At 45.1% G+C, this 12,954-nt stretch overlaps 1 protein-coding gene across 5 annotated transcripts in view; it reads left to right on the forward strand.

The window, feature by feature from the left end:
* The window catches only part of tet3 (tet methylcytosine dioxygenase 3), a 42,136-nt gene that overhangs the window by 11,651 nt on the left and 17,531 nt on the right, over nt 1-12,954 (forward strand). Inside the window, exon 1 of one of the 5 annotated variants that reach the window (XM_010876610.3) lies at nt 7,983-8,539. The exons of 3 other annotated variants lie outside the window; for them this stretch is intronic. In XM_010876610.3, the coding sequence (XP_010874912.2) occupies nt 8,537-8,539 (3 nt within the window). In that variant the 5' untranslated portion in view covers nt 7,983-8,536. Of the gene's footprint in view, nt 1-7,982; nt 8,540-8,563; nt 10,336-12,954 lie in introns of those variants that run through there. One more of the 5 variants, XM_010876612.4, reaches the window with a different exon arrangement.

A 12,954-nucleotide genomic window follows, 5' to 3' on the forward strand; every position in this document is an offset into this window, starting at 1 on the left:
CAGTAGTCTCCATGTAGACAGCCTGGCGTATAAACAGACATATCGTAGCACGCCGCGGTGCTAGTTCATATTCCCCACTAGCTCAGTGCTTGGCTTTCTCAGTGCTTGGCTTTGTGATTAAGTGGCGGGCAGCGAGGCTGGGCCGGGTTTGAAGCTTCCCGGGCAGGGCAGTGAATGGCGGCGGAGCCAGACATGTGCCGAGGGAGGCGGCCAGTGAGAGGAGGAGGCTGTTGAGCCGAGGGTGGGGGGGTGGGTGTTGGGGGGGGGGGGCTCTCTCGTCCAACTTCACAAGTTAGCCAAGGTAAAGGGAGTTGAAGTCGGTGTGTCACAGACACATGTGCATGTCTGTGTCTGGCTGTGTGTGTGTGTTTGTGTGTGTACTGTAGTAACCTGTGACACGTGACCTCTAAGCACTGGCGGGGTGCTGTTCCCTGGCCTGCCAAGTCGTGGCACGCTTGTGTGTTTATATACAGAGTGGATCTGTGTGTGCTACGGGTTCAGGCAGAGGACTGTGTCTGTGCTGTTGCTTAGACTAGCATGGCTGCAGAATTAAGTAAACATGCACGACAGCATGCTGTATCATGGAGACCATCCTAGTAAAGGGCGTTGTTCTGCCTCACATGAACAATATTTTGACATGCCTGTTGCTAAGAAATTGGGTCACTGTAAGATTGGCTGGGAAAGTGGAGTTTTGACGAATCGACAGTCTGCTGAAGATCAAGAATGGGATTCAACCCCTCCGAAAACACAAGAGCAGAATTCTCTTGTGGGCTTTTCTTGTTGAAATCTTCTTCTGTCGCTGTTCACTATTCCAGTTAAACATGTTTCTGACTGTAAGATTGCTGTGTACGTCAGTGAACTTCTTATTGTAGGTCTGCTGGTAATTCTTGTCGGCTGAGGCTGTTGGCAACCATCTGTTTTGGTCAGGATTAAATGTATGGTTTGGCTCACACCGTACATACAACTAATCTCTTAATAAGGAAGCACTCCCACAAACTCAGGCAAAAAAGTTCACATTCTATAGTTCTCTGCGATATATGTACATTTGTTTCCATGTAGAGCACATTTTGTGTCAGTTCTTGGTGGGAACTGGTCTTTGAAGTATAGTTCTAAGCTTTTGTAGTTACTTTTCAGGAAGTACTAGAACATCATGAGAGTTTACCACAGTGCACGCTGTTGTGATTTCACTTCATATGCTATATTTCCTTTTCATTCATTCAATGCTTGAACACACGTACTCCACGTACACCACATGTAATACCCGGAAAGGTAGATGGAGCAGAGACTAGAATTAGTCACTGTGTTTTTGACTATAGTTGGAAAGTACAATACCGGCAGGTTTGGTTGAACTAGGTGGAGTACCCTATGAAACCCTGCTCTGAAGTGCACTGCATTTGACAGTTGAGATACTATGGTGGTATGCTACGTTTGTTAAATATTAAATAGACAACTTTCTGGTGTCCTAACGTGTGACTTGGTCATGTGAACCACACACTGTTTGGTCGTGGGTTGGAGGGCTCACAAAATAGGGTGTCATTTGAGGTGTGGCCATGTTGTGGAATCCCCACCCTTCGTTAGAAAGGGTTAACCGTGACCTAGTTTCTGTGGCAACAGTGAGTGTCAGATGACATCTTTGCTATAATTTTAGCTCAGGCCCTCCCTCTAGGATGGTCATGTGATGAGTTGCGTGTGTGTGGTTGGAGCAGTGTGTGTAGGTATTGTGTTTACAGGAAGTGTGTGGTGTTTCAGCATTTGTTCATCTTGGACCTGTCACTGTCAACCAATGCTTGTTGCCAAATAGGCCAAACCCTGTTTGTTGAGTAGGTGGGGTTTAATTAACATTTCCCATGTTTGAAATGATGTATCTAGAATGGAGCAGATTATTAAATATGATTGGAAGTGTGTCACAGCTTTTCATAATGAATCTCTATGCACTTATGTCCCGTTGATTACAATGTCCAAGAACAAATCAATAAAGCGCAACAAAGGATTTTTGCTTTTGGTTATGTTATCACTGCTTCCAGTTGATCACCGTCAGCAGCCCTGTTGATGTTTCTGCTGTTCTAAATGCCCGGTAGCAGACGTGGGTCCAGCCGTTGGTGCTGACTGAGTGGAGCCTGGCCTCGGGCTTGTCATGGATGGCTGGAGGTACCCTGTGTGGTTGTAGTGTTGTGGCTCTCCCCGTGGCGACCAGCCAGCGTCTGGGTTTATCAAGTGACAGAACGGCTGAGGGACAGTTAATGAGAAATGACTGGAGGAGGCTGTATGTCTTTAACTCTCTTCTCTCTCTTCACCTCTCTCCTTCCCTCTGGAAACCAATCTGTGGACAGAATAGTACGGAGGCCAGCCGATCCCCAACAAGGCTTCCCCTGAAAAAAGCTGAATGAATGTTAGGATTTACAACTTATGCCGGTAGCTCTGGCTGGAGTTCTGCTTTTTTAAATGAGGTGGGGTGTGATTGATTGAAGTAAAATGTCTATTGTTCATAATTTTATTAAAACTATGACAGCACAAGGATAAAATTGGCTAGGCTATGAAAATGGCATTGACAATATAATATGGCCACGAATCTTGATTACATAAGAGTTATTGTGGATGAATGTCTTGTTGATTGGATGTGCGTTAGTAGATGTATGTCATGACAGAGAAAAGGGACGGATGGTGTGTTCCCTGTAGTACTACTGGCCAGGCCAACGCTGGCTCTTTAAGACAGGCCACGCCTCATTTAAACATATGGTGAAATAATTTTAGCCTGACTCCTGTGAAACACAAGGCTGCTGACATGTCTTCATGCCGGGGCTAGGGATGGGTATCAGGCTCTTCATTTCCTTTAACTCCCTCTCTGTATTTCTTCCTCTATCTCGTTATCTCCCCCTCTCCCTTATTTCTCTCTCCATCCACCATCTCTCCCCTCCCCCATCACATGTATATACATATAGTACCCATCAAAAGTTTGGATATACCTACTAATTATTTTTCTTTACTATGTTCCACTTTTTAGAATAGTGAGACATCAAAACTATTAAGCATGGAATCATGTAGTAACAAAAAGAAGTGTTAAATAAACAGATCAAATATATGTATATGTTTAACAAAATATATTTAATAATTTAATAAGCTAGCCACCCTTTGCCTTGAAGACAGTTTTTCTCTCAATCAGCTTCATGAGGTAGGCACTTGGAATGCATTTCAATTAACAGGTTTGCCTTGCTCAAAGTTAATTTGTGGAATTTCTTTCCTTCTTAATATGTTTGGGCCAATCAGTTGTGTTGTGACAAGGTAGGGTTGGTGTACAGAAGAGCATCATAATGTCTGTGCTGTAGTAGTCCATATAGTGTCAACGACAGTTTAAATAAGCAAACAGAAATGACAGCCCAGCAATACTAAAAGACATGAAGGTCAGTCAATCCAGAAAAGTTCCTGAACTTTGAAAGCTTCACAAGAGGAAAGGAAGACCCAGAGTTACCCCTGCTGCAGAATATGTTATTTGATTTACCAACCTCATAAATTGGCAAATAATTGCACTTCGGATTGCATGAATCTATGTCTTTCCCTTGTTGCTATGTAGTGGCACCATTGTAATACTGTTGACATTTTCCCTCCCCTGTTCTTTCTATTTTTGATGGAAGGGTCTAAATCAGATTCCCCCCCAAAGTTACTGGACCGAAAGTCCGAACTGTTGTGGGATTTGAGCAGCACAACACTGACATCATCGGCTATACATTCCACTGTCAGTCATCTGTAGTTTGGCAAAAGCTTGTAAGGCAATTATTTCTTAAACTCTTTGCCCCCCCCCAACCTCTCCCACCCAGCCATGCCTTGACTCCTCATATTTTCCTCTATATTCCCCATCAAAATCTTTTCCCCAATGACCACTATTTAAAAAAAATCCTAAATCTCCACCACTCTTACTCAGTGTTTTTTGTCATGGCTCCACCCTCGCACCTCCCTTGGCCCTCCTCCCTCGACTCCTTCTTCTCAACCCTTTTCTTTGTAAGGAGTAGTGGAGTGATTGGAGTAGGGCAGTCAGGCACGCAGGCAGGCCCATTGTACCAGCTGTGCCGTGTGTGTGTGTGCTGACTTGCACGTGCCATAAGCCAGGAGGGGCAGAGTCAGGAATCATAGCATGGTTGATACCCTACACTGCTACCTTACACTTCTCTGTTCTTCTCTGTGTCTCTCACTGTCTCTCTGTATGTCTCTGTCTCTGATTGTCTCTCTGTTTCTGTGTCTCTCATGGTCTCTCTTTGTCCCTGTATCTGTTTCTCATTGTCAAGATATGTAGATATATCTGTCTCTCATTGTCTCTCTTTGTTCCTATATCTGTCTCTCATTTTCACTCATGGTCTCTCTGTCTGTCCTTATTCCTATATCTGTCTCTCATTGTCCCTGTTTCTTTTATTGTCTCTCTTTGTTCCTATATCTGTCTCTCTTTTTTCTTTTTCTGTCTCTTATTGTCTTTCTGTCTCTCGTTGTTCCTCTATCTGTCTCTCATCATCCCTCTCTTTCATTTTCTTTCTAATTGTCTCTGTGTCTCTCATTGTCTCTCTCTGTCTCTCTCTCTATCTGTCGCTACTTTTCTTTCTGTCTCTCACTGTATCTCTCTATCCCTGTTTGTCTTTATTTGTTCCTCTCTATTTCTATTTTTCCCCTTTCTGTCCCTATCATTTTGTTTCTCTCCATTTCTCTCTGTCTCTTTTATGTCCCTACTCTGTTTTTCTGTCTCTGTCCATTTCTGTCTCTCTGTCTCCTATCCCAGGGAAGATTGAGAAGTCCTTATGTCAGCCGCTATGGAGAGAAGTGGACAGAGACAAAGACAAACGGTCAAAGCACTACAGAGAGAAAGGAACACCAAGGAGGGAGAATGGGGAGGAAAGATGGATGAGGATAGATTCTCAGATATTTGTATTTACATCTTCACATTCAGAAATGTACAAGATGATTTTATCCAGGTCTACTTCCAATTACTAGATTTATGTTCAGAAAGCTAATGTGGGACCTTTATGAATCTGTTTTCTATGCTACACTTTTAGTCCCACTCAGCACCTAAACATTCACTCCCCCTCTGCCTTCTGGGTTGGTGTGTGTGAGTGAGACAACGTGTTACACAATCCACCCAGCCAGCATGACCTTAATGCTGTCCACTCTTCTGAGTACAGATGGAGGCACGAGCCCTTCAAACGGGCATTTGTGTGTGCTTCCCTGTTTGCGTGAATCTTTGTGTGTGTGTGGGTGTGTGTGTGTGTGTGTGTGTGTGTCACATGGCGCATGCTTGTCAGGACAATTGACCTTGATGACATGAGGCTGGAGGGAGGGAGGAGTGTAATGAGGTAATGTGGGTCAAAGGGGGGAGGCGATGGAGGGATGTGGTCTGGGACTGACAGGAAGACATTGGAGTTGGGGGTTGGGCCCCACTGGGTCAGGAACACAGAGCTATGATCGGATCTGGGTGGTGGGACCGTCATGGAAGATGTGGCTGATGGTACATGGCTGATGGTACATGGCTGATGGTACATGGCTGATGGTACATGGCCATGGGTGTTTCATGCTCAGAATACTCCCTCCATAGACCTCCACTGGGGACAAGGTGAGGCTGTCATGGAAGATGTGGTTGTTGTGACATATGAGGGGGGTTTTATGGTTCCTAATCTGCCACTCGGTCTGCACTGTGACTTCAGCTATTCCCCCTACATCAGTGGTTCCCAACCAGGGTGGACCTAAGAGGGCTGATGACACCATGGGTTTACTGGTATAAAGCAAGGAAGAGTGTACTTCAGGGTTATTCCGGGTTAAGCAAAATTCAGTTGGTGGTAGGGTAACGAAAAATGTTGGGAACCACTTCTGAGAAATCGGTCTCTCTGTACCCTGTAGAAATGAATCATCATTCTGCTGATAATGTATTAGCTTTCTCATCCTTGAGGTTCACCCACCACCTGTCATCTTGATATAGGAAATGCATGTGTGTGTGAGAGAAAGTTTTTTTTTTTGTTTTCTTAGTCAGTGTGTGTGGGTGAATGATTTGAGGAGAAGATGAGTCAGTCCATCTTTGTCATGGTACAAAGAGGTGAATACAGCTGCACTCTTCTGTCATCACTCCTACAAGGCCAAATCTTTGCTGAGTGTGTCTGTATGTTTGTGTGTGTGTGTGTATGTGTGTGTGTGTGTGTGTGTGTGTGTGTGTGTGTGTGTGAGAGAGAGAAGGAGGAGTTGAGTAGTGGAATCACACCTACTGATGATTGTCTTAATATTAGTCAGATTATTTCATTTAGGAGATACTGTACCACATACCACGCACTTCATATTCATCCACAGGGCTACAGAAGTGTCTCCACATTCTCCTCCTTCAGGCCTCCCTCGTGAAAACACCACCTGTCTTGTTATTATTAACTAGAACCTGTTACTGTGGAGCTACCCTGCAGTGTTTAGAGAGCACAACACTCACTATTGTAATTTGGGTTATTTCTTGAGAGTTGGGTTATTTCATGTTTGTTGTGTGCTCTGTGGTTAGACAGTAATCAGTGTTGTTGTGTCTGTTAGGACTTTGGGAAAACATAAATGGCTCTGTCTGGGGCACTTTGGGATCATACACACAGTAATCAGGAATTTATCTGAAGGAGTTCAAAGTGCACATGCATCCCACTTTTGGCCTGCCTCTGAAGCTAAGCAGGGTTGGCCCTAGGATAGGAGACCAGATTCTGTGGGAAGTGGTGAAGAAGGACCAAAGTGGGAGCCGCTATTTCTTACTATAGTGCTATAGGTATTAAATGGGCAGTCAATTGAACACTGTCAACAATGTGTGTAATTTGCTCTTGATACGAACATCCGGTCCATTTCTGAACTGCAAGTGAACACTTGACAGTTGTCTTCAGCCCCGAATGTATTGTGATCCTAGCGACGCCACTACTGGTGAGGCTGGTAAATAGGGTAACTGTCAGACGTGATGTATGTATATAACATGTGTGTATATAACATTATTTTATGATGTAAAATCATAAGATGAAATTAACTTTCCTGAGTAACATTACATTCACTAGTGACAGGAGAGGATGTTAGTTTATCTTTATAAAGGGTTGGTTTGCCAGGCACAGAGTTAACACAGAACATCTCCAGTGTTAATCTGTGCCTTCAAGAGTCCACACAACAGTCAGGACATCAACCATCAACATCAGCCATCAACTTCGGTGGGACTCTGGGGTACTGAAGTGAGGACTCCCAGGACAGGGAGGGGGTGGTCTTCACACAATGGATAAACATCTCTGTTGTCTGAGGTGGGATGGATGCTGGTGCCTTGTCACAGAACGGTAGCACAAACCTAAATCCACCTCAGTGTAACACAGACTGGTTTGGCAGGTTAAGGGTTTTATCTGTATCAAAATCAAATTACTGAAAAGAAACGAGAAATTAATTGAATTGTACAAAATGATCTGACGAGTGCTGGAATGCGTGTGTATTTGGCTGCTAGTTGCTTATTACAAGAACCGGGACTATTTCTCCAACCTTGGGGAGAAATATGACAAAAGCCTTTTGAGAATATTTATTTAGCTAATCACATTCATTTTGTGAATTTAGATCGGCAGTGTATTCATTTATCTAATCCTAGAAAAATTATGTTTCTAAAAACTGGTAAATGTTACGTATATGCACACTGTGACTCTCCAATGACTCTCCTGTTGGCGCTGAACAGAGGACTCTGGGTAAAATTTTTTGTAAGCGCAAGAAATGCTGTGTCACTGCATTGGAGAGCGTGAGCGCTAGTCAGGGGGGTGGATGAATGAGTGTGGGTTTTGAGGGGGTGCAGTCTACACAATATCGTATCACACATCTGCCTAGCCTGTGTTAAGCTGGTGGCCGGAACGGGATGGGATCGAGGTTGGGAGATTCTGATGATGTAACAGCTATGTCATAACTACGTATTTTCACAAGCTCTCTCGCTCACTCCGCAATCTCTCTCTCTACCTCTCTCTCATTGGTCCTTCCTGGACATGTGACATAACACACTTCCCTTTACAAGTCACTAGCTTGGATTGTACCGTGTTCTCCGTGACGCGCGCATGTGTGTTTGTTATTGTGTGTGTGTGCCAGTCTTTTGCTGGTTGAGGACTGTGTTACTAACAGGGCTACAGAGCCAAAGCCTCAGACAGGGTTGGACTGCCATGAAACTGGATCGAAAAAGAGGAAGGAAGGGACAGAACCGAACTAGAGGGAGGGAAAACGGGGAGCAAAAATTAGAGCGAAAGAGAGAGTGAAAGAGAGATCGAGGGAGAGGTTACTCAAGTTAATCCAGCCAATGCGCAGGGCAGAGCACACATGCTCAGTCATAATAAAAGAACAATACTGCGCAGGAGCTGACCAGGATCTCATCTTCATGGAGTGGAGGGGAGACGTCGGCCATGTTTTTCCCCTCTTCTTGCCTAAATGTGACTCCAGAGTAGGAGCAGCGGTGCTGTGGAGGGAGAGGGTGAGGACAGGGAGAAGAGAAGCAGCCAGGAAGGGCGATCAGAGAGCGAGCCAGTGATGGTGCTGCTTATGCTGAGCAATGGTGAGGGAATAACATTGGGAGAACGTTGGGAGAACATTGGAGGGGCAGAATGAGACTGAAAGACCAACCGGCCGGCTGGCAGTGGGACAGCTAGCACGCCATGGAGGTGGAGAGAAGGCTGAATCATTTCTGCCCTCATGGGCGTCAGTGCAAATGATGTTGCTGTTTTGTCGATGTCTCTAGTAGCGTCATGTCGCTGCGAACGTCTCCGTCGAGCGACAAGCCTCTCCATCGCTGCTCCTTCTCTATCTTTGTTCCCTTGTCCTTCTCTTACCCATGGTTTCCTCTCTCGCTAGAGACGAAGTCACATGAATAAGACAACTTACGGTGTTGTTCCGTGTTTGTGAATGTTGCATTTCTGATGGTCAACATCCCTTCTTCCTCTCCTCTATGCTGTCTCTCTGGTTTCCTTCTCCCTGCGGTCTATGTTAGCAAATGTCTTGGGTAGCCTCTTGCCCAGTTCCCAAGCCGCCAGTTCTCTAGTCTTTATCTGTCCCTTTCTCTTATTCACATTCATTCTTTCCCTCTCTGCCTCGCGTTTATAAATCAGGAAATGATAGGCTTTAGAAACGTTTGTGTGTAAAACGTATTTGCACCTTTAAAGTCATTTCAAACCAACGCTATCCTCAGGTATGTAGAAGAATCGCTATGCTTCGTCTCTCCTTTACTAAGCTGCTCCTATTTCCTCGTTGTTACCTGCCAATGAGTGACACATCAGAAGGTAGGAAGGTAACTGACCTGTAGAGAAAGAAATAGATGTTATTAACATAATTGTGGTAGATGGCAGAGAAACGAATGGAGACCTTGTCACCGGCTTGGTACCAGGCGAGGACTATGACAGAAACAGGCGTGAAGATGGAAGTACAGCTTTTCTTGCATGGAGAGAGCGGAGTCTGATTCAAACCACATCTACAGACATTTTTATGTTGTTTTTCTTAAGTTTTTCCCCCAGATTTTTCTGTTGATGTTGTACCAAGCAGTGCTGAGATTGGCAATCGCCTGTGTTTAGCGGCTCCCATCGACTTCTGCTTTAAAAAACGCTCTGCTTTGAGACTTCGAAATTGCCAGACATGACTGAATAGACTAAAACATATATCATAATGTTATACGAGACACAGTGTTATGTACTCAAAGTCTTAGTATTCAATAAGGGCTTGTGTGGGAGAGAGCAAGAGAAAGAGAGAGAGCTTTGCCTGGTAACAGCTCTGCTGCACTGTGCTGCTGTTTCCAGGGCTCTCGCTAGCGTCCATCCCCCAGCACTCTCTCTCTCTCGCTCTCTCTCTGTCTCTCTCTTTCTCTCTCTCTCTCCGCTCGCTGCACACTCCTCCATTCCCTCGTACGTGCCCACTGTGCCTCAGATAATGGCCTCTTGCTCTGCACACACAGAAAAGAGAAGGGGAGGAGAGGGAGAGAGAGAGAGAGACTGACTGAGGGAGAGAGAGAGAGAGAGAGAGGAAGGTGGGGGCTGCGAGGAGAAGCAGACTGTGAGCGTAAGAGAAAGAAAAGGGATATTGAAAAGGGAAGGGAGGAGCACCAAGAGATAATGAGAGAGGAAAAGGGAGAGAACAGAAAGAGACGGCTGTAAGAAGAGACAGAGAACCAGCGTGCGTTGGGGGGAGGTGTGTGTGTGTGTGTGTGTGTGTGAGATAGAGTGCCCGTGTGCATGTCGGTGCTTCTGTGCCTGTGTGTCGCACCGACCAGGGAAGAAAGCCCAGTGGCTCGTCTCCCGGCACCTCCGTAGTCCATGCTCCTCTCCACCTCTTCTCCACTACCGCTGTCAGGACGTCTAGACCGATGTGAGTACCGGAGCTGCGCGGGGATGCCCACTCTTTCTGGGGTTTTATTGTCATGGCTGCTCTTCCACGGTTTCTCGGGCGAGAGGCAGGAAAGGTGGGGGGAGGGGGAGGGTTGTGTTATGTGTCTAACTGTGTGGATTTATGTTCAGCTGTCCACTCCCAGGCTTTATGCTCCCCTCCCCCACCACGTCTCTCCCCTCCCTACCTCCCTCCCTCCCTCCTTTTTTTTTTTTTTTTTTTTTTGCTTTGTGCTGTCAACCTTGAGGGCATCTGTTCTGGTCTGGTGGAGGTGGGGACGTGAGGTGAGGACGGACGTGCGCTGGTGCAGTTCCAGTGTAGACAGGCTTCCTTGTTTGGCCACCAACGTGTGTTGTTTAAAGGGCTCGCCTTAGAGGCTGTGGTGTCCAACCGGTTGGGCAGTCCCGTCTGGTTAGACGTGTGGATGCTTTGGGATGGATGTGGTGTGCGTCCCGTGTGTGTAGGTGTGTGTCCTGGCAGAAGAGTAGGTTGTGGCACGCTGTAAATAGTTGTGGGAGCACATGGTCGGCACTGTCAGAAGCTCGGTGCTGTTGGTGCCTGCAGGTGGAAGAGTGCTACGGTGTGCAGTGGGGGCTAAAGGGAGACGAGATCGTCTGAATATACCTCAGAGGTCCCAGAGAACATTAGTCCCAGAGAGTCATTATGGTGCTGTAATTGTTTGGACATTAGATCCCAGTATGGTTAGTGTTTGGGTTTGAGTGTGCTGGGTGAAGGGGTGATACAATAGTTTACTGTGTTTGCGCTTGAGAAAAAGTGTACCGGCGTGTCATCTATGAGAAAAAAAGAGGAAAAGAGAGCAGCAAACAAAACATCGTGACTGTCTGTGGGTTGTTGGGTGTCACTTTTTTTTACCATGCTGTTTCAACAGACTTCAGTTCTCCAAACTGTTTTTTACTCCCAACTCTGTGTCAACCCCCTCTGTGATAGTGCAACGTGGGGCCTCTCACGTATCGCCGGCCGGCTGTTCCCCCACCCCCCCATCCACCCCCCATCCACCCCCCATCCACCCCCCCGGGACTCCCACTAGACACCCGGCGCAGAAGGTGAATTCAAAGGGCTCCAGCAAGCGGCCTGTCCAATAATTAGACACCTCAAAAGGCTGATTTCAATATATTTAAAATACGGGAAGCAGGATGTCTGGAACAAACTGATGGAACTACAAACATGAGCTGTGTTCTCACTCACAACAAAGCAGTCTAGTTCCTCTCTGTCTGGAAAGCCAGTATTTTGTCCTGCTGTAGCCTACATTTATGTCTACCTGTACATGTGTGTTTACAGACAACTTTTTGTGTGTTGATGTTTTACTAACCAGGACGTGTCTTTCACCTGCTCTAGCCTCAGTGTCACTGCCCCAGCAGGTCCATAGTGCCATGTTGAAGACTTCCTCAATTACTCTACTGATTTGAATTATAGAACATTTCGAACAGGAGTACAACATTTGTGAAAAATCAATCTGCATATTGAATTTAGATGCGTGTTGGTAAAGAATGGGTTAATGTATATTTTAGGTCATTGTATTTGTCCTTGGCATGTCTTTGTTTGCAGCTCCTCTTCAAACATAGTAAATCATAATACATCTTCTCAAGAGCTGTGTTTTTCTGTTTTACACAGACAGACAGTGTCATCTTTCCATAAAGAGGAAGCAACATAGGCCTAGATTGAATAGATCACCTGTTTATATCGCAGCTGCTTTTCAGTGTGAGGAAGTATGATAATAGTAAGATAATATACATGTCTGAGAAATTGTCTGAAAAATTTAAAATCAAATTTTTTTATAGACAAAAAAAAAGATTCACAGGACAAGAAATCTTAATGTGCCCCCTATTGACAAAACCAAACCAAACACCTCAGCCAGAATTTTCAGTATTTCTTGTTCGTCACTACTAATGTAGTTTTGGAATACTACACTAGAAAAACATGATTCACGCACATGTCTATTGCATTTGAAGCCCAATGTTGCATGGAGAAATCATATCATGTGATTTGACAGCACACTGCTTTGGTTGGACTGTCAAAATGTGTCTTTTAGCTTTTCCCTCCAATTTAAGAATAGATCCTCCCCATAGTGTAGCAGTCTGTCACTTTGCAGCTTTCCTTGTGCAGATCCAGTAAACAGTGATGTCATCACTGCTAGTGAGCAGTAGTTGAGTTCATCAGCAGTATGCTCACTCTCTAATATCCTCTAATGGATGTCACAGTTGTAAAATGGCATCAACATAAACCAAGGCTATTCTAATACTATTGTAGAAGCTCCACACTCATTTTCTACCATACTCTGTCCTACTACTACTACACAAACGTCAGACCATACTCTGTCCTACTACTACTACTACTACTACACATAAGTCAGACCATACTCTGTCCTACTACTACACATAAGTCAGACCATACTCTGTCTTACTACTACTACTACTACACAAACATCAGGCCATACTCTGTCCTACTACTACTACACAAATGTCAGACCATACTCTGTCCTACTACTACTACACAAACGTCTGATCATACTCTGTCCTACTACTACTACACAAACGTCAGACCATACTCTGTCCTACTTCTACTACACAAACGTTAGACCAT

Source organism: Esox lucius, chromosome 13 (assembly GCF_011004845.1).
Source record: "Esox lucius isolate fEsoLuc1 chromosome 13, fEsoLuc1.pri, whole genome shotgun sequence".
Taxonomy (NCBI): domain Eukaryota; kingdom Metazoa; phylum Chordata; class Actinopteri; order Esociformes; family Esocidae; genus Esox; species Esox lucius.